The sequence below is a fragment of the Mytilus galloprovincialis genome, chromosome 11 (assembly GCF_965363235.1).
Source record: "Mytilus galloprovincialis chromosome 11, xbMytGall1.hap1.1, whole genome shotgun sequence".
Classification (NCBI taxonomy): Eukaryota; Metazoa; Mollusca; class Bivalvia; order Mytilida; family Mytilidae; genus Mytilus; species Mytilus galloprovincialis.
The window spans coordinates 50,662,979-50,690,347 of NC_134848.1; the positions used below are offsets into that span (position 1 = coordinate 50,662,979).

The following is a 27,369-nucleotide window of genomic DNA, read 5'->3' on the forward strand; positions in this document are numbered from 1 at the left end:
TGTAATTTTTCTGACAAAACGGTTGGTTCAATTTTTTTATATTTTCATATTTTAGTTAAAGTGTCACAGAAAATACTTTGACAAAATTTTATGAAAATTAAATGAGCCAAATTTATTGTAGTGAAAGTGTTGGGTGCCACCTCAATCAGTAGACTATTTGATACGTGACAAGAAACCACTGCAGATTAACGGATTGGGGTGTGACATGATTACATAACATTTACTGTTTTAGTGTTTATTGAGCCAATTAGTCATGTCAATTGATGTTTTAATATTTTAACAAACTTACAAATGATAAACAGTCTGTAATTTCACTTTGTCTTTTTATGAATAATTACAGATAATGTTTCAATTGGGTTCTAGTCTTATGATTTGTAGGTCCTTGGACTTAGAAAAAAGCCCAAACTATCTGTTTTCAGAACTTCTTTTTCATGTAGCTTAAAAATATTGATTTGATATACAGATTTTTGACGAGTCATGTGTTAGTCCGAGTCCATACTTGTCTTTACTGTTCAGGGTTCAACCTGTGTGGTCTTATCAACAAGCTGCACCCATTGAAGCCAGTAGGGTTCCATGTATTGTTTGCAATATATTAAGAATGCTTGATGAATGTTTGTTTTCAGAATTCTAGTGCTACATTGTCCCTTTTGAGGGCAGAGTCTGCTGATCCAAGCAATTCTGAAGATGACTTTGTGCAGCAATCAAGTATGGTGAGTATGGTAATGGTAAGTTGAGTATTTATTTGTAAGTTACATTAATTATTATATTATTTCAAGGGAAATCATGTGTAAAAAAACAACAAAATTGTGGCAGGAGACATGTCTTAAGTATTAATAATGGTTACAGTCTCTGTTCACCTGGCCTTTACATGATCTAGTTATTACCATATATACTATAAAAAAAAATCTCATGGCAGGCAGTGTTTTGCAAAAGAGGACAGCTATACTGTAAATTTGTATATATTTTTATTGATGTCATAAATAAGTTGGCATGATAATACAAATTTTCATTTGAAATATTTTTAAACAGCCTGTTCTTAGACGTCCCAAGCGCACAAGAGCAGTTGCGGTTGAAGTCAAGGGAAAGAGGAGGGGACGAGTTATTACAAAAGACGTTGTAATACTGCCTCACACAACATCATCACATCTTGACACCTACACTATGCCTACGTCAAACATGATTACAGAGTTGGCAAAGAGGAAGATGGTGGGGAAAATTACATTTTCCTCAGTTGACAAAGAAGATGCTGTAAGGAGTGAAATAAAGTCACTTTTTGGGGATTTCAGTTTCGCATATCTGCAGGTATTGATTGATCTTAGGTGCTGCTTGGTTTGATTGTTAATTAGTTAGACCAGGCATTGTAAGACACAAAAAAAAGAAAACAAACATTTTATGTTGTTTTGGCAGATAAAATTGACTTCAGTTGGGTGGCATTAAAGGGAAACTTCACGTTTTTTCACTTATCATCTTATGTTCATAATTCCATAAAAAAAACATATTCACCAAGTTTTATTTTGAATTAAAACTAATAAAGAAGAAAATGGGGAATTATTAATTTTATTTCTTCAAACTTCCTGACTAATTTGACGTAGTTGAAGTCTTTTTGCATGCTGGGAGTGAAATAAATCTCATTTGAGTCTTGTTCGTTAGCCATATATATGATAAGGGCATTTAAAGTGCATCAACGACTTTTAGTGTAGCTATCAACCAACTAAAAACAAGTGATAGCCATACAACTTTTAAAATGAGATTGTAGGATTTATATGCGGATTTTTTATATAAAATTTAGTAATAAAAGTTAATCATACAATAGAACATTTTTATGATGTTTTTACTACAAATATTTTAAACAAACAAATGAAACTGACATGATCAATAGTGTATTAAAAATACATGCTTGATTCTGACAATGGGTATTAGGGCTATTCCATTTAAACATACATCAACCCCCAGGAAGGCACTATGACAATAGGGCAGCCACCCAGAGAAGCATTTTTACAAATTTTGAAGGATTGTCCTCATCAAAACTTTGAAAAGGGCACCCACCACTAGAAGTGGTTTCAAAATGCCTTCCTGGGGGTTGATCTATGTTTAAATGGAATAGCCCTTATTATGTGACACTTTGTGAATGTTGAATGCGTGGTTAAACTCAAGATAATTACTGTGCCTATCCAATAAGCTTTGTGGTAGTAAACTACCTATTGCCTGACCAGTTTAAAAATTGTCAATACAATTTGTCCATTTAAATTGTACAACAGGTATTGTGAGAGCTATTATCAACAGGTGGTCATTTAACTACCTGTAGATTTACCTGGTTTGTTTTTGACAGAGCTTATTTAAATGAATTTAAATGAATGATACATGTAGCTAGCTTGCTTTCCTCATGTTTAATGTCCTGAATGAACTATTCTATTTAGGTATGGGATATTTTACATTAAATACACTATTTGTTCTTTCTAATAAAGATATGTATTGTATATTTATTCATTTTGCTTACAATCACAAATAAATCATTGCTGGTAAATCCCACTTTCATAATGAAGAATAAAGCATTGAAATTTCTATTCACTAAGCCATTTGTACTTTTTTTTGATATATTGAAAATAAATTTTTAAACAGTAATTCCAATTGAAGTAGATCCTTAATATCAAATGAAACTTAGCATCACTACTATTCCATTTCAGGAATCTTAATATAACATGAAAATATATTCCATTAGAAAACACTACGCCACACATAATTCATCTTGTAGAATTATTCACAAATAATTGGGCTATCCAAAAAAATCCATTTCACAAACACTTTAATTCCATTTAGGATCAAAAACTTAAAATACATCCCACATTAAAGGGAAACTTCGCAAAAAAATCAAAAATTGATATTATGTTCATTCTGTATAAAAATGCTCAAATTCATAGATATTAAAGTTTTATTCCGCTAGATAAGCGATCACCATCGATTTTAAATTTAGAGTATCAATTCTCTGCGATCCGCCATTTTGTCTTCTTTCCCGATTAATAAAAACGATATGTCTATAAACCACAAAGAAACAAAACTACAGTAACCGATGTAGTCGTAATTGCGTGTCGATATCTTGTCAATCGTACAGTTGTTTTATCCGACTAACTAACTTGATACGAAAAATATTCTTACTTTTTTTAAATTACCATGGTCTGTTGTTTTTAAACTGTTGATATTGGAATTAGGTGAAAAGTCAAAGTTGAAATCATAAATAAGTGTTCCGTGAAAATTGTTTTCGAAAATCTAATTTGTTCATAATTCTTTAAAGTAATAAACAAATATTTTTTGATCTTCCCTCATCTGATCACCAGCATGGCTAAAGGTATTACTTCCAAAGGTATTGTGAGGGGTGTGAGGTGACACGTCCAGGTATTCAAGCGATTTCCTGTCGGGCTTGCAAGTTCATGCATCGTTTCACTTCTGCAGGTATTGATCAGTGTACACGGCTGATAACTTATAACTTATAACTTTCCATTTTGAACTATCAGATGAATAATATACAACTCTGTCTTACTTGTCATTACTAAACTCATACGCTTGTTTATAAATAACATTTCTGGTGTAAAGAATATAATTTATAAACATATAAATAATACCCAAAAAATAAGATTTGATGAAATTAAAATCTATTTAAATATTTTTTCCAAGGGTGAATTTGGGAAAATGTAATATATAGTCATTGTCAATAGTGAAGGACAGATTGGAGCAGACCATAAATATTGATTTTAAAAAATGTACGCACTTGCCGACGATTCGTTTATACGACTGGATAGAAAGTTACGGAACTATAGCGCAATTTAAAATAAAATGTATATACATGTATACATTGAACATATATTTTGAATAAATAGGGGTAAAAGTGTTGTAAATAGACTAGTCCACGTATGCCAACAGTATGTAATCATCGAATGTCGATAGACTATTGTATACCAGAAGAAGAAGAGAACCAATTTGATTTAAATACAGGTCGATGTATAACTTTTGCTTTGGTTCATTGAAGCTGTGGACCTAGTAAAATCACAGATTTATATTTCAATAAGATTGTTCTCGAACAAAGGAAGTAATTCGTCATCACAATTGTTATATATGCCACTGGACGAACACTAATTATCCCCAGGGAATGTGAATATTTTGCTGGGAAACTTTTGAGTATCAAAGTTTCAAATTAATTTCGGGATTTATTTTCTTTCTTGGTATTCAATAACAGAAAAAAGAATAAATTACTTGTTCGCTAAATAGGGGTATTCTTGTCAGATAAAAGACTTTTAGTTATATTTAAAAAATAGGGAAATATGACATTAAATTGGTTCTGTCTTTTTTTTAAACATCGTTAAAAAGATGTGTGTCTAAGGTGAACGCCACAAGAACCCTGTAATACTAGTACGAGAGTATAGCATGTAAACATTCCTATGGTTGTATTGGAAATCTTTTCATACAGATTGACAAATCATTGTCCGATATGCATGTAATATTTGCCACATGATGCCCATAGTTCTTTCTACCACCATCATCTTATTCTGTGATATTGCTGTAAACATCGATGGTTCACACCCAAACAAAATGGGAGTAATGGACCTTCAGAGCTTCTCCGTGTTATACACTTGTGAAATATATAGACGAAATTTCTGTATTGAAATGAATCTACATCTCACAAACAGGATTTTCAAATAACGATTGTGAGTAATCACCTTACAAACCAATATAAACGTATGGCAAGATATATATGGCACGCCTGAACCACTTTTATAGATAATCCTAGAACCTAGTTTATCTGAGATAATCTAAGATTAATTAATAAAAGTGGTTCAGGCGTGCCATAGATATAACCATGAAGGAATTTAGTTTTTGTCAGACGCAAGAACTCATCACTATATATATCATAAACGTATACGTATATATATGCATACAGTTTCAAATATTAAGAACAAGCGGTCGATGTCGATAGTCTGTTTTCTAACTGTTCAGAGTTAGACATGTCACTTGTTCATTCTTGGAAGCCTTCATATTCCCCGTCTAACGATGGGAACTCTTTCTGATTGTGTTGACTATAAATGTTTGTATGGTAATTCTGTCGTTTATCTGTACAAGCGGTTGCATTTCCTCTCCTTTCCCAACAAACAAACGAATGAAACGCCACTAGTCTGATTTCTCTGGAGCTCATCCTCAATGGCTCTTATACGTCAGGAAACTTACATGTATACTAATAATGATTGTTTCAAGAACAACGATGTATGGACGAACTATTATAAATTCGTCAATATCAGTTATGCATGACTAAAATATAATTTTTATTACAACTACTGTATTACTTATTTGGATTAATGACGGCTATCATGTTCAACAATTTGCACAAATATTATCATAGAATTTTAAAAAAAATCCTCAAAAATCCTCAAAAGAAATAATGCCTTAGCTTAGATAATTGATATTCTTTTCACAAAAAGTTCGTGTAAATGATTGTCAAATGAATTTAATTATGTAAGAATAAAATGTTAAAAAAGAAACTAAAAAAAAATCATGCATGTTGTATTTTTTTGTCAATTAAAAACTTTAAAATTGCAATAGTTTTATTAGCATTTAAACACAGCCAGATTTGAATACAAGTTAAGAAATTCCGGTAAGGTCAATGATATCAAACAGATGTACAATGGTATATCAAATTGGGTAATATTGCATTTAGTTTTTATAAAAGATTAAAACTACTATTTTTTGCTTCATATTTGTATCTTTAGCAATTGGCGCTAAGAAAGTAATCAAAAATTGTTTCCTTTTATTTTTATACACTTTCGGAATTACGAATCTGAATTTTATTTTCAATTAATTTACACAATTTAATTATTGTATCTTTATTCTCATCGTGTATTAAATCTTAGTGTATTAACATCGTGACAGCATACTCTTTCTAATCCTTTCTGTTTATCCTTTCCAAATAACAACATTTATACCTGTGTACGCTTGAACTCACACCTGCGGCTAAATAGCTACAAGGTAAACGAATTGACCTCAAGCCGAGAAATATACAGTGACCTTTACAAAATAATATACACACTCTGCTCACACATTAGTTGCATTGAAATGATTATCAAAACAATAAGGGTAAATAGAACTGAAATATTTCCAGTTCAATATCAGTAAAAATGTTCAATAAATATTTTATGAAAAAAATCTCAACAATAATTAATTAAATTTATTCAAAAACATTTACTAGAGATAATTTTATAGGAGTTTAATTCAATCAATACAAAACGGTATATGCATATTCATTTTCGTTCATTCTTATATTGTGGTTAATAACTTCGACCATTCGTCAGCTGTGCGCTTTTAATTACGTATATTGTCGATAAGCTATAAGAGTTAAACAGATTTTATTTTTTCCCAGAATTCAATAAATCGGGCTAATACGTCACGACCCACTCGAGAATTCAACCAAAAAAGTTACAAATACTTGATTTTCTCCGTTATTAGAAGGAATATAAATTTAAAACTTTGCAAATGTGTTTTTTATGTTAAGATGAACATAATTAGATGATAAGTAAAAAATCGCGGAATTTCCCTTTAAAAACACCATGAAGCAAACATATATCGCCTTTTTTATAAACTAAATTCACTGATTGAAATTTCCATCTTGACTATTTTGAGACACAAAAAGAAATGGCTTAAAATGTCCCATCTCTAAATAGAATAGTCTATTCTGGACATTGGTCATGATGCATGAGGAAAGCAAGCTAGCTATCAGTCATTTAAATTTTACCTTTTAGGAATAGTGAAGATTTTTTTACTGGGTAGTTAAATGACCACCTGTTGATGAGCTCTCACAATACCTATTGTCAGGGGTTAAAAAATCCACTAGCCGACGCCCGGGACTAGATCATTTACGCCTCGGGCAATTAAAATGTGGAATCCGATATGCCCGACGGACTAGTAGAAAAAAATTCTTGACGTTTCCAAAATAGAAAGTGAAAAATCCCTTCATCACTATTCTATGTTAGCCAATTCGATTAAATTAAATCATCTGGGATTCCAAGAATTTGAACTGGTTTGTACAGGTCCTGTTTTACATATTTTAAAAATAGAACAAATAACTCTGGCATGTCTGGGTGGCCTGGAATCATGTGTTGATCGCAATTCTCGTACTTTAAATATCGATTTCTCATACCATGGCTTGGGGTATTGTACATTGCTTATCGTGCCGAGATTTTCAATTAACGGTATTTGGGGGTATGATGTATTGATTGGTATTGACCTGTCTTGTTGCACAGCTCTTGAGCACGAAACCATGCAACAAAATATTTCTTAATATTTTAGTACGGGAACCCCAGGAACTTCGTCAGTTTCAAAACGAAAAACGGTAGATGAAAGGAGTAATGAGGCTGAAAATTCATCCCACAAAAATGCTAAATGCGACAGGGAAAAGCCGCGGAAAAAAAATAATGGTGTCCAAGACAGAAGGGCTGCCAAGTCTTTAGCGCGAGACTTACACATGTTCATGCTTATTTGGCGGCATTTTCCAATGAACTATTGTTTTTTCTCTTTCATCTTTACAATTTGGCCAAAAAATCACGCATTCACTTCCTGAAAAGTTGGCAGAACTGGAACACAATGATTCCCCTGGCAAGGTTGGCTGTTGCTGATGAAAAAATCAGACAATGCTCTGTGAATATTACCGTTAGTTGCCCCAAACATGCAAAAAAAAAGTCTGCTTTGAATATGGGAACAACTAAGTTAGGTTAAGCACCAAAAGAATAAACAACAGATCAACAAAAATGATTAAATACAGCGTATAATGTCTCCTTCAAAACAAAGGACACCCACTTTGTATTTTGCAGCAAACTCTTGATTTTTAAGGCATACTAGGGCTAGTAGGTCAGTTTTGATGGACTAGCAGTTCTTCCAACAGGGCTAGTAAAATCCTGCTGCCAATAAGTCCTGGGCTAGTTAGCTGTAACAATTTTTTTTAACCCCTGATTGTACAATTTAAATTTATTCTGGTCAGGCAATAGGTATTTAAATACCTCAAAGGTGATGGGATAATGACAGTAAAAGATGAGCATATATTCCATTCTGATCTTTTAATCTTCAATCAGTGAATTCTAGCCATCACGGTTCACCGTTCCAGGTGTGAACAACTATGTATGATAAAGGGAAATGCATTAGCTCACTTTTAAATGAAGTATGACTTCTGATTACTTTTGTAACGATGAAATACTTAATTAATTTAATTGATTAAATTTATAAAAAATAATAGCCTTTTAAACACAGTGTAATGAACTTATAAAAAGGGGGCTAATATACCAGGTAAACCTACAGGTTGAAGTTGAATTTTCAAGAAGGAAGTATGCCATCATGATGAAACTCAATACACGTATGCATTTCGCTTGCACTAGTCCACATGGACTAATAATTGACTCAAAGGTCCAGATAAGATAACTGGTAATACAAATTTAAGACAGAAGCCAGAATCACTATAAGAAGAATATGTGATGTTTTATTAATTCTTAAGTTTTTAAATCAACCATATTATTCATCTAGGTTATGCCAGGAAATAAAAGTCTCAAGAAACCATTTGTTTCCAAGAGTGTCAGGTTTGATGCAACTACCTTGATAACCATGAGCCCACAGGGACGAATGTACATTTTGGCACTAGAACCTGTCCCCAGTGCATCAAGTATAGTAAGTTCTGATAAGAATGCTTATAATACATCCTGCATTGCAGGCACCCTATAGTTTTCACTTTATCCTTCTGTCACCTGTTAACAATTTGTTGTTAACACAAAAGCTTTGAAATCCTTACGAAATACAGACCTGAAATTTGACAGCACCAGAGTTTTACTCAAAATTGCATTTGGTAAATCATGAAAGTTCACAGCTTATTTTGATCTCTGCCAGCGTTTCCAATATATATGGGTTATCATTGCACTCGTCCCTTGAAGACAGCCTTAGAGATTATATGTTCGTATGAGCTCTGTACAGTGATACTGCATAGATGCCAACCATTATGATTTTGGCGTAGTTTTCCGATTTTGCGATAAAAACTACGCTATTACGGTCAAAGTGGAATAGTTACAGATTACCAATCATCGTCGTTCAATTTTAAATTTGTAATACACGGATTTTTATCATTACTTTTCCGTCCTGGTCTGGTATTTAGAAAATGCCAATGTAATGCTTTCGAATTCTCGAGAGTTATCAACCAATTGTTGAGTAACTAACTGACTTCCGAAGAGGCAAACTTGCATTTTATGAAGTAGCCTTCCCCCTTTCTCTACTTCTCCTTGACAAAACGAAAATGTACCAGTCGAGAACATCTGAACAATTATTTAATGCTACAGACAACATGTTAAATGAATTTTAGTGCACATCACTTAACAACCACTTGTCAGTAATTTTTATTGGTAAATGTACGTTTATGAATGATAACTGAAAACTTTTCAAAAATACGTAAAATTTGATAATTTGTTACTGATTGTGTTAAAACAGGGTTGGCATCTATGATACTAGACATATTATCACTCACAATTTAAAGGAAAGTTAAGCAAAATAGCTATAAAACCACATATAAATGCATCATCAGATAATCATAAAACTGGAGATAAATACTGTATACAACAGTGTTGACCGGGTACTAAATGTCCAATATTTTGTTTGTTCTCAGTAAAACATTCAGTTCTTTCTATTTGAATCAGTATTATATTTTGGAAAAACATTAATTCAAACTTTGGCAGTTTTGAATATTGGGACTTTTCACTGAGCACAGCACTGCAAATGTACTGCCTAAATAATTTCATAATGATGTTCATTTTCTGGATGTGTGCTAATGGAAGAGGTGGCTACGCCATGCTATGCGACCCCTCCTTACAAAAATTGATTTTGACCAGTAAAAATTAGCCAACACTTCATATAAACAAATAGACAAAAGCTTTAAAACTGTTTTTTGCAGTCATCCTGAAGATCTATTGAAATTGGCAAAAGTCCAGTAAAATTAAGTTTGGTCCAGTAAAAGTTGTTGATGAACTTGACTAGATGTCCAGTAAGTTTATCTAAAAAATATCAAATTATGTCCGTTAAAAAGGTCTTTGGTCCAGTGAAGAACCTACTGTTTTCGTACTATTAGTTAAAAGTTTTTGGTGTACTGCACTGCCTAAAATCAGTGGTGGATGTTAAGCCTATAATTGTGCATATTCACTAGTTTCTCTTTAAAAGATTAATGAAATTTCTATTTCATTTGAATTTAAAGGAGAGCGATGAGGATGACAAGGAAAACAACTTGGATGGCATTGAGAACCACAAAGCAGGTGAAATGGAGTGTCATGAAGCTGACAGAAGCACTAGTGTCCATAGAGTAGGTTTTATGGCTTATTTTAATCTATTTGTGCCCCACAACTTGAAGTTTAGTTGCATATTTTTTAACCCTTATCTGTCAGTCTGTCCTATTTAGGGGATAACTATTCCCGCAGTTTTATGCTAGAATGTTTTTACCTGCATCACCTGTGGTGAAAGCAGGTCTAGTACTCACTCCGTCCGTCAGTCCCTCTGTCTGTCAGGTTTTAACTTAACGGGTGGTTTTTTTTCTACAAAGCTTGAGATATTGAGCTGAAATTTGAAATATGAGTCTACTATGATGAGTTATAGATCAAGTTTGCTGTTTGTTTGGGTCAGCTGGTATTTGGCAAAATTACAGCCTATGGATTTAGAAAAAAAACAACAGTTTAATGCAAGAAAGATTTTGATTTGTCTTATGTTTGTTCATGTGTTGAAGATATGTATATTAGGATTTTATAGTTCACGTTAACAAAGTTTAGGTTGACTATTGGAGTACCCTTGGCGTTCTTGTTATATGGAGCTGATTAATTTCCAGTTGCTCTAGATAATTAAGTTTGTTGTATAGTTATTTGTTTTCCAATATACAGACAAGTGTTTGTTTTATTTTCAGACATGCCCAGCTGGTCACACTCTGGAAGGTCTTGGTAGTAACTGTCTTTGCTGTGAGCAAGACAGAGAGTATGCACAGGTTTTGGCTATTGACCGTGAAATAAGAAGAAAAGAGGAAGCAGAAAGGAGGCAAGCTACTGAAGCTGCTGAGGCAGTTGAATTAGTAAGTAATGTATATGCAGTGATGTGTGTGAGAAAGAATTATTCCCACAACTTTATACTTACATTTTTATACGCCCGGGCAATAACTCAAAAACACTTTCACCAATTTCCCTGAAACTTAAGTGAATTGTTTATATCTACTGAGGTAAGCTCCCTTTTGTCTTTTTTTAATTTCAGATTTTTAGTTTTGGATTTATGGGGCTTTATTCATAAAAAAAGGGGGGATTTTCAACACTTTGGACAACAACTCAAAAAGGCTTTCACCAATGTCCATGAAACTTTGGTGAATTGTTTATATCTATTGATGTAACAAGTAGCACTTAATAAAATCTGATGAAAACATAAAATTTGTAAAATCTTTAGTTGAATTTAAAACATTAAATTTCTTGTAAAAAATAGGTTCCATGAATGTCATACGTTAGTACTTATTATTGAGTAGTTGCAAGGATGAAAGCACATTAGCAGTCCCTGAGATTCTAACTGTTCCCTGAGGCATATATCATTTTATGATAACATACTTTCATCACCTATTTCCTCATTTAGATCATAACTTTCAGTAGAGTCACTTTCACCATCTTCACTTTCACTGTTTCTTCTTGCTGCTCCTCATTGTCATTGTAGTCTTTTTTGTCATTTTTATATGCCCGTCGTCTTTCAGACGGGACGTATTATGGTATACCGTTGTCCGTCCGTTGTCCACACTTCAGACAATAACTCATATAAGCTCCCTTTCCATTTTTATACCCCACGCAACGAGTTGCGGAGGGTATAATGTTTTTGATCCGTCAGTCCGTCCGTCAGTCCTGTTTCTTGTCATCGCAACTCCTCTCAAACCACATAACAGAATTCCACGAAACCTTTTTCAGATAATAAGGACATACTATGTAGTTGTGCATATTGACAGAAATTTGCGATTCAATTTTTTTTCTAGGAGTTACGCCCCTTTGAACTTATTTACTTTAATGTACTACTGCAACAGTTTGTCATCGCAACTCCTCTCAAACCACACAACAGAATTTCACGAAACCTTTTCAGATAATAAGGACATACTATGTAGTTGTGCATATCGACGGGAAATTGCAATTCAATTTTTTTCTAGGAGTTACGCCCCTTTGAACTTATTTACTTTAATGTACTACTGCAACAGTTTGTCATCGCAACTCCTCTGAAACCACATAACAGAATTTCATGAAATTTTGTAGATAATAAGGACATACTATTTAGATGTGCATATTGGCAGGAAATTAATTTTTCTTATACAATTTTTTTTTTCTTAAACTTATTTAATTTCTCCAATGACAATTTGGGGACGTGGGGTATGTGAGCGTGCTCACTAAGGTTCTTTAATATAAATATAAAAGGTACTTGGTACTCAGAAAGTGTGTTGTGAACAAGATAGAATGTATGGATGAAAAATTAAGACAACAAACTCAGTTAAATTTGAGGTAGCCTTAATAGTGCCAATTTTTTTGTGCATTTTTATTTATTATTTGACAGGGCTCACACTATTTCTAGTTGATCATATAAATGCATTAAAAGACAAGTTAAAAGAGCAACAGGCGTATCATGCGCTAAAGTGCAGCCTTTTATTATCCACTGCCGTGAAAAAAAAGAATTTTTATTTCTCAACAGATTAAGTTAAAATTTTGACACACTTTTAAAAGCTGTATGCATTATAGCTTGAACAGTCTTAATTTCATAAGGATCCATTTTTTATATTTGGTAAATGCCTTTTACGTGATTGAAAATTGCAAAATTTTTCTTGTTAGTGTTCTAGAATTTGATGTTTCATTTGAACAGTAGTATCTAATCATGTTCACACAAGTGTTGATATTCTCATTCTCAAATTTTAACTTTACTTGCTTCCTATAACAGATAAGATTGAGGAGGCAAACAAGATTGCTCGCTGAGCAAACAGATTCAGATCATGGATTTGAAATAAAGATACGAACGCAAGAGGGAGTCCTGTCCAGAAAATTCTTGGAATGTCAGGACATTCAGGTAAATTTCAGTAAAATATGAACAGAAACAATGCAACTTGAACCCCTTTTGAACAAAGTTGGTTGTGCAGGGTCTGTAGATTTTCTGTTGTATTCTCTACATATTTTATACAAATCATGCAGGAGCTGCTCCATGCGTGTTAGGCAATTTCTTACAAATTCCACAGACAATTTATTGTGTGAATCAACATTTATTTTTAGAGTCCTCCCTTCCAAGTTGTCATTACAATGAACATGATGAATATTATAAATGGTTAAAAATGTGACCATATTGTCAATTCTGGCAATTTTGAGCTTGAATAAAACATTCAATAATGTCACAAAATGACGTCACTTTTCATTTTTGGAGAAATCAAAAATGAAAATTAGGAAAATCTTCATTTTCACAGAATTTGATACATAACGGATTCCAGAAGCATTCTGTCAAAATATCAGTTCATTTCTATAATTAACTTTAAAGATATTGGCATCTGAATTTAAATTCCAACGAAATTAATATAAGTGGGGCGTTTCTTTTGTTGGTTAGTATATTTCATTGTTTCAACAAGAATCATGAGCTCTAGGAATTAAATCACCAAATATATTGCAGTGACTATCAAAAGATTTTTTGAATAGAAGTTCATGATATTTTATTTTCTTCGTTAGGTGCTGATGGACTTCATTGGCTCACAGTCAAGTGCAACTGAGTTTTTTACTGTTAGGGGTGCAACAATGGAGATGGCACTAGAGTCGTCTTTGTCAGGCAAGCCATTGTCACACTTTGGGATAACTGGCCCAACGGTGCTAAATTCTGTCTGGATGACAGAAAGCGAGGTAAGAAAAAAGTTATATATTTGTATCCTTTTCATTTTAGTGTACTGCTTTATTATGTCCCAACCACGTACAGGATGTGACATATAGTGTTACCCTTGTCCATAAGTCAGTCCGTACATAACACTTTGGTTAAGGTCCATATCTCAGAAAGTAGACATGGTATAGTTATGGTACTTCACCTGTGGAAGTGTCATGGGTAGTGTGCCACGGTTCAGAAACTCTCAGGTCACTTTGACCTACATTTTATGCTTCATTGACTCTGGTTCAGTTCTTTTGAGTTGAGTTTATATCTGGGAAAGTACAATTTATGGGAGGGACATCTACAGGGTGCTGAATGGGACTTGCACTTTTTGTAATCAAAATCAATTTTGTGTTTACAAAATTCAAATCTGTCATTACAAAACCATTTTCGTCTTGCAAAACTATGTGATTCAGACTTGTTTTATGAGAACTTCAATTTTGTAATGATAAAAATTCTTTTTGTAGACAAAATTGACTTTTGTGAGACAAAATTCATTTTTGTGAGACAAAATTCATTTTTGTGAGACAAAATTCATTTTTGTTGAGACAAAATTGACTTTTGTAAGACAAAATTCATTTTTGTGAGACAAAAGTGACTTTTGTCTCAACAAAATTGAGTTTTGTGAAACAAAATTCATTTTTGTGAGACAAAATTCATTTTTGTTGAGACAAAATTCATTTTTGTTGAGACAAAATTTACTTTGTGAGACAAAATTCATTTTTGTGAGACAAAATTGACTTTTGTTGAGACAAAATTGATTTTTGTGAGACAAAATTGACTTTTGTGAGACAAAATTGACTTTTGTGAGACAAAATTGACTTTTGTGAGACAAAATTGATTTTTGTAAGACAAAATTCATTTTTGTGAAACAAAAGTGACTTTTGTCTCAACAAAATTGAGTTTTGTGAAACAAAATTCATTTTTGTGAGACAAAATTCATTTTTGTTGAGACAAAATTGACTTTTGTGAGACAAAATTCATTTTTGTTGAGACAAAATTGACTTTTGTGAGACAAAATTGACTTTTGTGAGACAAAATTGACTTTTGTTGAGACAAAATTGATTTTTGTGAGACAAAATTCATTTTTGTTGAGACAAAATTGACTTTTGTGAGACAAAATTGATTTTTGTGAGACGAAATTGATTTTTGTGGGACAAAATTCATTTTTGTTGATACAAAATTGACTTTTGTGAGACAAAATTAATTTTTGTGAGACAAAATTGACTTGTCTCAACAAAATAAACAAAATTGACTTTTGTCTCAACAAAATTGACTTTTGTGAGACAAAATTGACTTTTGTGAGACAAAATTCATTTTTGTGAGACAAAATTGACTTTTGTGAGACAAAATTGACTTTTGTCTCAACAAAATTGACAAAATTGACTTTTGTCTCAACAAAATTGACAAAATTGACTTTTGTCTCAACAAAATTGACTTTTGTGAGACAAAATTCATTTTTGTGAGACAAAATTGACTTTTGTGAGACAAAATTGACTTTTGTCTCAACAAAATTGATTTTTGTGAGACAAAATTCCTTTTTGTTGAGACAAAATTCATTTTTGTTTCAATTTTGTCTCACAAAAGTTGATATTGTATGCAAATTAGTTCACAGAATCCAAACTTAACTAATTTTCGTTCAAAAATGACTTTTGTAGCCCATTTATCAAATACGGTAAGGCCTAAAAAAAAAAAGATCTGTGTTACCGGTAACATCATCTTGAAAAATAGGTCAGTAGGTCTCTAAATTTTTATTTCTGATATTTTTTTTTTTTACATTGTTAATGAAATCTGGAAAATTATCATGGTTTTTCTCCAAGGATGGGTCTGTAATTAGTTTCAAATACCCAAAGTGCAGCCATTTGCAATGTTTTTGAAGCACCTGGTGTGCAAATTTCTTGGATTTAACCTATTTGGAATACCTTTTTAACATTAATAAAATGGTTTACTGGCTTTCTGTGACAATAGAGGCAAGGTAAATAAATTATTATGTTGATTAACAGAAGCCTGTGTCAAAAACAGGGTCGGTTGATACCTTTTTTGTTTTGATTAATCTAATAAAATAATTAGGGTCAGGGCTTAAAAACAGGGTCAGTTGGGTTACTGGAAACTTAGATTTTTTTGTCTGCCTAACAATAGTCAAGTCTGTGATACAAAATTGATTTTTTTCATGACAAAAGAAACTTTTGTCCACTGAAAGATAATTTTGTATGACAAAATTTAAATTTGTAGTATACTACAATTTTTATTAAACAGAACTCATTTTTGTTGAACGAAACTCACTTTTGTCCATAAAAATTTGAATTTTGAGTACAAAACCACAAGAGTCCTTTTCGGCACCCCAAAACATCTGGTTTTACACACACATTTTCTAGTTGGCAATGCTTTATCACTGCCTCACTACAACTATAAAAGTTTTTCTAGTCGCTTTCCACAAAGCAAGTTTTAATCATTTCTTCAGTTTACTGATGATATTAGTAGCTTTTAAATGAAAGTATATTTAACAGTGTGTGTATACGCTCGTCTTTTAGAAGGGACGTATTATGGTATACCATTGTCCGTCATCCGTCGTCCACACTTCGGACAATAACTGAAAAACACTTTCACCAATATCCATGAAACTTAAGTGAATTATTTATTTCTGTTGACGTCAGCTCCCTTTCGTTTTTTTTTTATTTCAGATTTTAAAGTCATAAGAAACGAGTGACCGATGAAAAATAATGTTCTTCCAATTCTTGAACCAATGCATACAAACATCATAAACTTAGTCTTCTGTGCTCGAATTTATCACTTTTTTCGTGTAAATTTCGTATAATCGTCAATTTTTTTTTCAATCGGTCAGTGTTGTTGTGAAAATATGGCAGGTAATTAAAGTCCGTGTTTTGAAGCCGAAGTTTAACGATTGTCACATGTTTGTCAACAATTGACGAAAAATAAACAAAAAAGCATGGAAATTGAGCACGTGTTTAACATGTATATTCAGATAATAGTTTATTTTAAGGACATCCATGCGTATTGTGGTCACCGGATTTTTACGAGATGGGTCACACTGAGGTCACCTTGCATACGGATAATATGTCGGGGGAATTGCTTGCTGGAAGGAAGCAATTCCAATAAGTAAACTTTTTCTAAATATGAATAAATTAAAGAATTTTCTTCAGAAAAAAGTATATGTACATAAGTTTTATAATGAGAACTATCCATTGAGTTATAAAAAACATATGCATTATTATTTTTTTATTTGAGGTTTCTTATGACTTTTAGTTTTGGATTAATGGGGCTTTATTCATAAAAAAAGAGGGATTTTTAACTCTTTGAACAATAACTCAAAAAGGCTTTCACCAATGTCCATGAAACTTTGATGAGTTGTTTATATCTGTTGATTTAAGCTCCCTTTCAATTTTTATAAATTTCAGATTTTACATTTCCGTGTTATGAATTTTTATGCTTAAAAAGGGGGGGATTTTCCAATTTTGGGACAATAACTAACACTTTCACAAAATTTTATGCAACTTTGTTAAATTGTTTATATCTATTGACATAAGCTCCCTTTCCATTTTTATAAATTTTAGATTTTACGTTTTCTTAAGAAATGAATTTTTATACTTATAAAAAGGGTATTTTATGCAACTTTGGTGAATAGCCTTAAGGTGGTACCTAACACCTGAACTAAAATTAATTTGGCTCGTTTAATTTTCTTAAAATTTTGACAAAGTATTTACTTTGACCCTTTGACAAAAATATAAAAAAATCAAAAAAATTGAACCAACCGTTTAATCAGAAAAATTACACTGATTACAGATTATATAGCAGTTTGACAAACACTCATTTTGATCATTGAGAAGCTTAATATTCCCTTAAGAACACAACGTCATTTAAACGTTCTGCTGAGTTATCTCCCTGTAGTGTTAGGTACCACCTTAATAGTGCCAAATTTTTTGTGCATTTTTATTTTTTTTTTTTGGGGGGGGGGGGGTATTTGACAGGGCTCACACTATTTCTAGTTGATCATATAAATTCATTTAAAGCATAAAAGACAAGTTAAAAGAGCTACGGGCGTATCATGCGCTAAAGCGCAGCCCTTTATTTTATATTGTTGCACTATTTTTTTTTTTGACAGCTGATAATGGTGAGCAGACATTTGCTGATACTCCAACTATTGGTAGTGCTTCTACTATTGAGACTATGAAGGTTCTTAAACCTAGTAGATGTCGAGATATTTACAATAGATTGCAGCAATCTAAATAAATTCTTATTTCTTCACAATTCAAGATTTGATAACTTAAATAATAGAAAAATTAATCGAAATGGGGAATTTGTCAAACTCAAAGGAACAACAACCCATCCAGCGAGTAAGAATAAATCACAGGAAGACCCATCGGTCTTCAATGAATAGTGAGAAACCATCACACCAAGAGGTAGGACGTAGCCGGCCCTGAAACCTTTATGTAAACTGGTTCAGTGAAATGGGCTTCTTTCTAGACTTCACATACCTGCCAACTTTTGAAAATGCCCATGGGGGTTTTAGTGCGCGACAACAATTTCAAAGGTTGCAATTCTTTGCGATGACTATTTTGCGCGTGCTGTTTTGTGGTCTAGAAAAAGTGTCATATTTGTAAGATGAGCGTACATGCCTTTTTCTTAAGTTTATTTGCATGATTCTAGTTATTATATCAGTAGAAAATATGAACATGTAGCTGTAAGACCAGGAATTATTTTCATGTGTAAGAATACTAAATAGTTGTTGACTTTTCCAATTTAAAATTATACACAAAGACGGACCAGCTTTATCAGGTTGGGAACAACACCTAGGGATACCCCCTCAATGTTAGGACATTAAAAACCACTTTTTTTTCAGTACAAATGAGTACATGTAGATCATAAGATGTATAGTTCTTTGGGAAAAGTGTCTTCAAGTAATATGAATGTGTGCTCATTTGTACTTAAAAAGTGGTTTTTAATACCCTAACATTGAGGGGGTATCCCTAGGTGTTGTTCCCAACCTGATAGACCACAAAACAGCACGTGCTAAATAGTCATCGCAAAGAATTGCAACCTTTGAAATTGTTGTCGCGCGCTAAAACCCCCATGGGCATTTTCAAAAGTTGGCAGGTATGTTATCACAAAAAAAGATCAAAGGAAGAATCCACAAAATTGCGATAAATATTGTTATTCTTCTTTTCAGGCCACAATTTTTTCTCACAGGCAGAGTTCTGCCTGAACAGTTAAGATTGAAACTTATTTTGGTCAAAAAAGCCGTCATTGTCGTGATGGCTGTCAAAACGCGTTAAAATGTTTTTAAAAAAATGGTCATTTATCTCCAAAACTGTTAAGCAGAATATGATGAAACTATGTATAATTGTTCAATAGGCTATGAAGGTGGAATTGATGGGAAAAAATAGTAAGAATTGTTGATATTTTGGCAACCATTTCGAAAGATGGGCTACAGATGGCTACAAACTCAACATTGTCTTTTTTCAACAAAAATTGATGTTTTGGCTAATTTTATGATTGTGAACAACATGCAGCCATCAAAAATGATCAGTGGCAACATCAACTATAGCTTGCAATTCTAGTTATGTTTGACATTGTTGCAAATTCAAATATAATATTAAGTCATATATTAAGTCATTATGACAGATAAATGTAATAAAAATTTATTAATTTACTTTTGTTGGGGCACTTTAGGGCTTGGTACATGGTGTGGATTGAAGACCATGGGGTGACCCCTGGATGAAAGTGTTTTTGTTTTTTTTTGTGATTGATTCTGTATTCACTTATTTACTCCATATCATTTAATTTTCTCACATAATATTTAGAACATAGCACATAAGCAACTACTTTTCAGGAGCCTCGAAAAATAGATGATCTCATTGAAGCATGCAGTTTGAAGCTTGATCCGAACATATCAATTATCTCAATCCTGCGTGAAGATGCTATTGACACCCTTCTTGTGGAAGTTGCCCGTTTTAAGCCTGGATCAAGGTTACATATTGAGTTTGAGGCGGAGGATGGCTGTGATGGTGGAGGGTTATTGAGAGAGCTTAACAGCCTTGTCTTGAAACAGTGGGAGAAATCTTCTCTCAGCAATGGTAAGAGCAGAACTGGTTCCAAAATCCTCAACTTCAGGTTGATATTCTTCTTTTGACCTTTTTAACTGTATTATAGCATATTAATAGACCTTTTTAACTGCATTATAGCATATTAATAGACCTTTTTTAACTGCATTATAGAATATTAATAGACCTTTTTAACTGCATTATAGCATATTAATAGACCTTTTTAACTGCATTATAGCATATTATATAGGCCTTTTTAACTGTATTATAGCATATTAATAGACCTTTTTAACTGTATTATAGCATATTAATAGACCTTTTTAACTGCATTATAGCATATTATATAGGCCTTTTTAACTGTATTATAGCATATTAATAGACCTTTTTAACTGCATTATAGCATATTATATAGACCTTTTTAACTGCATTATAGCATATTATATAGACCTTTTTAACTGCATTATAGCATATTATATAGACCTTTTTAACTGCATTATAGCATATTAATAGACCTTTTTAACTGCATTATAGCATATTATATAGACCTTTTTAACTGCATTATAGCATATTATATAGACCTTTTTAACTGCATTATAGCATATTATATAGACCTTTTTAACTGCATTATAGCATATTATATAGGCCTTTTTAACTGTATTATAGCATATTAATAGACCTTTTTAACTGCATTATAGCATATTATATAGACCTTTTTAACTGCATTATAGCATATTATATAGGCCTTTTTAACTGTATTATAGCATATTAATAGACCTTTTTAACTGTATTATAGCATATTAATAGACCTTTTTAACTGCATAATAGCATATTATATAGACCTTTTTAACTGCATTATAGCATATTATATAGACCTTTTTAACTGCATTATAGCATATTATATAGACCTTTTTAACTGCATTGTAGCATATTATATAGACCTTTTTAACTGCATTATAAAATTGAGAATGGAAATGGGGAATGTATCAAAGAGACAACAACCCGACATTTTATCATCAAAATTATGGTTTTTAGTAGAGTTAACCAAGTCAAATAGACATATACTCCATAATGTTTCCTCCCATTTTCCTCAGCATCTGTAAATCACAGCTGCAATGCAACGCAGGTGCAGAAATCGATTGGTCTTGTTTAAGCATAGATGACTACATGAACCTATGAAATCAGTACCTGCTTACTCAGAAAAACATCTAATATTCTTTCTGAAATTAAGCAAAGAGTCTGCTTATTTATAGAGTTAAGCAAGTAGCTTCAATAATTTGTCCTTAAAGCATATAAATGATGCCATGATTTTTTTTTTGACATTAGCTTCTGGTAGCGGTTTCTCCATAAATGCTTCTGCCTTAGACAACCAGGACTTTCAGACCCTTGGACGCTATGTTGGTAGTACAGTTGCCCAGGTATAGTTCTTTTCAATACGACTTTGATTTATAGGACATGAGTTGAATAACATTTCATTATTTATGCCCAATGAAGTATAGTTCTTTGTAAGAAGAATTGGATAGTCCTTTGAATTGCTATAAATAAACATGAATAAAAAATTCAACTTGGCTCTCCAACATGTCTTAGTTTTGGGTAATACTGTGGATTCATTTATTTTTGTGTGTATTAATTTTTGTGGATCGCTGAAAATATGCATATTCGTGGATCTTAGATTTCATGGTTTTGCCAATCTCTGTTTACAAAGCCTATTGAAAATATGATAGTCACTGGACATTTGAATTTCGAATTTGTGGTTCACGAAACCCACGAAAATTGGTATCCAACGAACAATAAAGATTCCACAGTAAACATTTTTCCAATTATCATTTCATCAAGCTTTAGAATTGATGTAACTTTGTTGTCATTCAGCAACCTAACTTCTGACTGTCAATGCCTCTGATATGTGACTTAGATAACCCTGGTGCTGAAAGTCGAGCAGCATCATACTCAGGGTCATGCATTCATTTTACAAGCAGTATGAAGATGAATTATTTTTTTAACAGTAATGTGCTGTTATCATACTTGACAATTTCATTAATATCAGTTAATAAGAAATTCAGAGACATCATGACTAAATAAATGTGGCACTCAGAGAACAGAATTTTGAGGAAACTGGTAAGAGATTTATTAATAATCTGCAGAGTTTTGTATTTCATCATTTTGAACAATAATACTAGGAACTTGTAGGAGGTATACAAAAATTATTGTATAGAATAAGAATTTGGGCAGGATAGTCAGAAACCAATTATAACACTATCCTAGGGGTTAGTACATGTTTGTACTTCATGTGTTTAGCACTGCACTACAAGGCTAACATTCTATACTACTAATTTTAGGGCACAGTTGGCTTGCCTGTATTTACAGAGCCTTTAGCTAAGTTTATTATTAAAGGCAGTCTAGGAGAAGTGACAAAGCAACACTTTGAAACAAAGGAGCAGCAACAGTTAGCAGAAAAGGTAAAGAGGGGGTATATAAAGAATTTTTTTAGATTCTATAGTAATTACTTTCTGTATAGGTAAGAAGTTCTGACGTGGTAATTATAAGGGTAAATATTTCTTCTTTAAAATGTTTCACAGTGGTTACTTGTTCTTGTGAGAGAAAAAGTTTTTTCAGAGGTCACAAAGTAATATCTCTTTGGTTCCCACATTCTGGTAGATTTTGAACAGCTCTGATATAAATATCCACATTCTTTCCAAATTTTCATATAAAATACTTTTTTTTTTGGAAAGTGTCATTCTTTACACCAACTGGCTACAACCATTCTTGGAAGGCTGTTAATTTATAATTGGAGGTATTAGTATTTACATTCTAATGTTACCATGGTCTTTTTACAGGTTCTGAATTGCAAATTAGATGAGATAGATGACATTGTGGATAGGCTTTCAATTGGTTGTTCGAAGCCTTCCTCAGCCCTGTGTGAGGCTGACAGAAAATGCTGGCTCCGAGGCCTCTACAGGAGAGATGTGCTGTCCATGCAGTTGCCTGCCATCATGGATTTTCAGAGAGGCAAGTTTGTTAGTGAGATTTATATATATGGTCTAGCATGACGGCTGCAGTGCAGGCGATTTGGTGTCACGATATCACAGTAGCATGGGTTCGAATCCCGGCGAGGGAAGAACCAAAAATTTGCAAAAGCAAATTAACAGATCTAACATTGTTGGGTTGATGTTTAGACGAGTTGTATATACATTATGTACACAGCCATGTATCACCATCATTGATGGCGATCCGATGGATACATCTGTTGTAGGGTTGTCACTGACTCAGACGTACTTATGAATATAATTATTTTCTGTGACTGTATCTTACATTAATTTGTAGGATCCTTTACTATAGATAATTTAGCTGATCTGTAAACAATAACATCTTCATGCCTTATATATCATGTACTGTAGTACGCTGCTAGATTAAAATTGACATGGAAAGGTAACACATGCCCACCGAAAGCTCTTTTTTTTGAGAGCCCAGGTGGTCGTGTGGTCTAGCGGGACGGCTGCAGTGCAGGCGATTTGGTGTCACGATATCACAGTAGCATGGGTTCGAATCCCGGCGAGGGAAAAACCAAAAATTTGCGAAAGCAAATTAACAGATCTAACATTGTTAGGTTGATGTTTAGACGAGTTGTATATATATATATGTGTATACAACTCGTCTAAACATCAACCCAACAATGTTAGATCTGTGAGTTTGCTTTCGCAAATTTTTTTGTTCTTCCCTCGCCGGGATTCGAACCCATGCTACTGAGATACCATGACACCACAACGCCTGAATTGCAGCCGTCCTGCTAGACCACACGACCACCTGGGCTTCACAATAATAAAGCTTTCGATGGCCATGTGTTACCTTTCCTCATCAGTTTTAATCTAGCTGCGTACTACAGTACATGATATATAAGGCATGGAGAGGAGATGCATGGATATACATATGTGTATATATATAACTGATGTGGAAAGTTAACACCTGGCCACTGAAAGCTTCATTTTTATGAAGCCTAGATGTTCATGAGGTCTAGCGGGACGGCTGCAGTGCAGGCGATTTGGTGTCACCATATCTCGGTATCATGGGTTCGAATCCCATCGATTGATTGATTGATTGTTGGTTGCTTAACGTCCAGTGGCAAATATTTCATGCATATTCAGGACGAGAACAAGTTCACAATAAATACAATAGGTAGGTTGTTGTAATAGAGGCCATCTAGGATGATGGTCGGGGAAATTTGGACTGCCACCGGAAAATGAGGGTATATTGGATAGGGACAGAAATTTTGCCTTGCAACAGGCCACCTACGGACCCCTCAAAGAGTTGTTGCAAGGGTTCTTTACGTGCAAAGAGCGTGGCACTCTCTTTACACGAGGCATCGGATTTAACGTCCCCTTCTGACGGACGTGACTGCGAACTTGATACATCCCGCACAGCCAAACGGACGCCCCACTTCAGCAAGCGTTTTACTGCCGGTCGGGAGAAGACCAAGCGACCATATTTCTATACCCCAGTCACCCTTGGGGATCGAATCCCATCGAAGGAAGAACAAAAAAATTGTGAAAGCAAATTTACAGATCTAACATTGTTAGGTTGATGTTTAAACGAGTTGTATATTTTCAGATATATATATAGGGTGGAGAAGTCTTAACTTGTATATATATATTATATAGGCGTAAAAAATAATTTTCACATGTGCAGATGTATATATTCATTAAATAAAATAGTGAAATAAGTTAAAAAGTTAAGTTGAATGGAACTGTTAACTATTAACTTATTTTACTATTTTATTTAATGATATATATATTGTGTACATGTTGTATCTACTTTAGTCTCCTGAGGTAGATTCATGGTATACTGCCATCTTGGATTGTACAATCACAGTACAAAATCGGTCTAGTTATTTGCCTAAATCTGCAAATATGGAGACAGATTTGCAATTCAATGGGTTAGAATGTTTTTTTCTATTTAAAGGAAATTTGTAAATTAATTGTATTGTACAAAATACTTTAACAAATATCATTTTTTGTGGTTTTAAAATCATTTTTTTTCAAAATGAGCCATTTAAGGGGAGATACCTCTTTAAGTACAAAATTTATACTGGGCTAATGGGAATTTTTTTATTTTTACTTGTAGCAAGAAATCAAGTTCGGTGACACCATGTTTTCTTTTTATTTTCTTAAAACATATTATGAAACCTTTCTTCTTACAATTTATTTCAAAATTCTTTTTATGCACACTATTTTTTCATGAACAAACTAACCAAATTTTGGCAATTTTCAAAGACTCAAAGCTTGAAAAATAGCACAGTGACCCCTTCTTTTTATTAAATTTTTGAAAAGAGCATAGTAAAATCTTCATTTTGGCAAATTATAAAAAAAAAATGTCTCAAATAATATATACTTGTGATCTACCTAGCTGCACAAAAGAATTCACTGAAACTCTCTGAGAGTCTGTCTCCTACTATTTTATATTTTGACATGTTTGATGACTGTGAACTTAGGGGTTTCCCATGGCAAAACATGAACTCCACTATTAAAGCCTATAGGTTGTTCATTTTGCAAATGTCTATGCAACAACTCATAAACTTATCTTCTGATTTCAGTTTTATAAGACCACAAAAAGTTATGTTATGAGGTCTGTGTTTGTTGTTGTCCATTGACTTGAGTCTTTTTCAAATTTCAACACAATGCTCCTCGTGACAATGTGAACACAAAAAAGGGGCCCAAAAGGGTGGAAAATCAAATGCTGTTTAAAAGTAGGGTTGTAATATATCATTGGAAAGGTAATACTTTACTAAAATTATATTTTTGAGGATCCCAACCTTTTCTGCTGTGCAGAAAGATGTCAAAAGGGTGAAAATCAAAAATTGTTAAAAAGTGGGGTTGTAATATATTAACTTGCAGATTACAAAAATTAAATTTTCAAGGATCCTGACCCTTTCTGCTGAGAAAAAAGGAGCCCCAAAATATTTTTTTTAAAGCAGTGTTGTAATAATCATAGCAAAAGTATAAAGTTATAGATAATAAAAAGGAAAAATTTGAGGATCTAGACCTCCTTTCCATCGAGAAAAATGGGTCCAGAAGTGTTCTCACTCAGACATCCAGTTGGCATTTGCAGATTATTTCTAAATTTCAGTGTTGTTTTTAGCACACCTGGCCAATAACCTATGTAAACTTTTGCCATCACTCTGCCTCTTTCTTCCTTTGTCTTAAACTTTTTCAAACGTTAACTCCTCTGAAACTACTAGGTGGAATATGATTAGCCTACTAAACAAAGTTGATAAACTCCCATAACTCCTGTCAAAATAATTGAACAGTGATGATGTTGGAACTTGTCCAAGATATTAGTGGTAGTAACATGTGGTATAAATTTTATAAAATTCAGTTGAGTAATGTCAGCATGAGAGCTCTTACAAAAGTGTGATAGACAGACAGACACATGGAGGCTAGCATTGCTATGTCCCTGTTCCGCATTACCGCAGGAAAAAAAAAGAAAGCAGGTGGTATGACTAATATTTTATTTATTTTATCTTTCCAGGTCTGCAACCATTCCTCTCAGTCTGGAAATCAACGCCAGAGGCAGAGGAAGCTGCATTGCATTTTTTGAGCCTTGACCTCATTCCCAAAAAAAACCAGAACGAGTTCTTAGAACTCTTCAAGCTAAATAAGTATGGTGCATGTGGTTCTCAGCTGGCAAGACAAGAGGACAAGACATATGTCTATTTCAAGTCCTTCCTGAAAGATGCGTTCGCAGGGCTTGCTTTGTGCAAATCAGAATCACCACGTAGCGACTATGAGCCTGCCAAGGAGGATTTGCAAATCTCAGCTGAGGAATTTTTGCGCTTCTTCACCGGCAGCACCATGGAACCTCCAGGAGGATTTTATAAGCCAATACTCATCCACTTTGATCCCAACTTCAAAAGTCCAAAAATAAGCACCTGTGCGCTGAATGCAACATTCCCCTTAGATTTAAAAGCACAAACTCGAAAAGCTGGGGAACGTTACTGCAAGTGGATGGTAATGGGAGATGGGTTCGGTCTTAGTGACTGAATAGTGAGATCTTAACCTTTACAGCAAAATAATTGCCATTTGATTAAAGAAACTTATAATTTTTTTTTGTTACAGATTAACACAAAAAATGTGTTTCCGTTTTTTGATAGATGCTTTTTGGTGTGGAGAAAAAGATAAGTCAATCAATAATCAGTGTAACATCCTTTGATGTATACATATTGTATTACAGTACTCATTGAGTCTCATCAGAGCACTACCTCTGACTATTTGTTGCCATAAGCAAGTAAATGTATTTTAGAAGTCAGTTACAGACTCCACAATTAAAGGTGGCATTAATTCGTTTGAATTTCAGTTGAACAGTTTTTGTTTGTGTTAAT

The 27,369-nt window shown here is 33.2% G+C and overlaps 1 protein-coding gene across 1 annotated transcript; it reads left to right on the plus strand.

Annotated features, from left to right (window-relative positions):
- The first annotated feature begins 240 nt into the window (after positions 1–240).
- On the plus strand, positions 241–27,073 carry LOC143050796 (uncharacterized). Its single transcript, XM_076223911.1, has 12 exons — positions 241–710; positions 1,030–1,302; positions 8,551–8,691; positions 10,256–10,360; positions 10,952–11,113; positions 12,988–13,113; positions 13,758–13,925; positions 19,793–20,036; positions 21,327–21,418; positions 22,337–22,456; positions 22,835–23,006; positions 26,520–27,073. Exons 1-12 carry the CDS (start codon positions 606–608, stop codon positions 27,029–27,031), a joined length of 2,220 nt encoding a protein of 739 aa, XP_076080026.1. The 5' UTR covers positions 241–605; the 3' UTR covers positions 27,032–27,073.
- Positions 27,074–27,369: the final 296 nt, after the last annotated feature.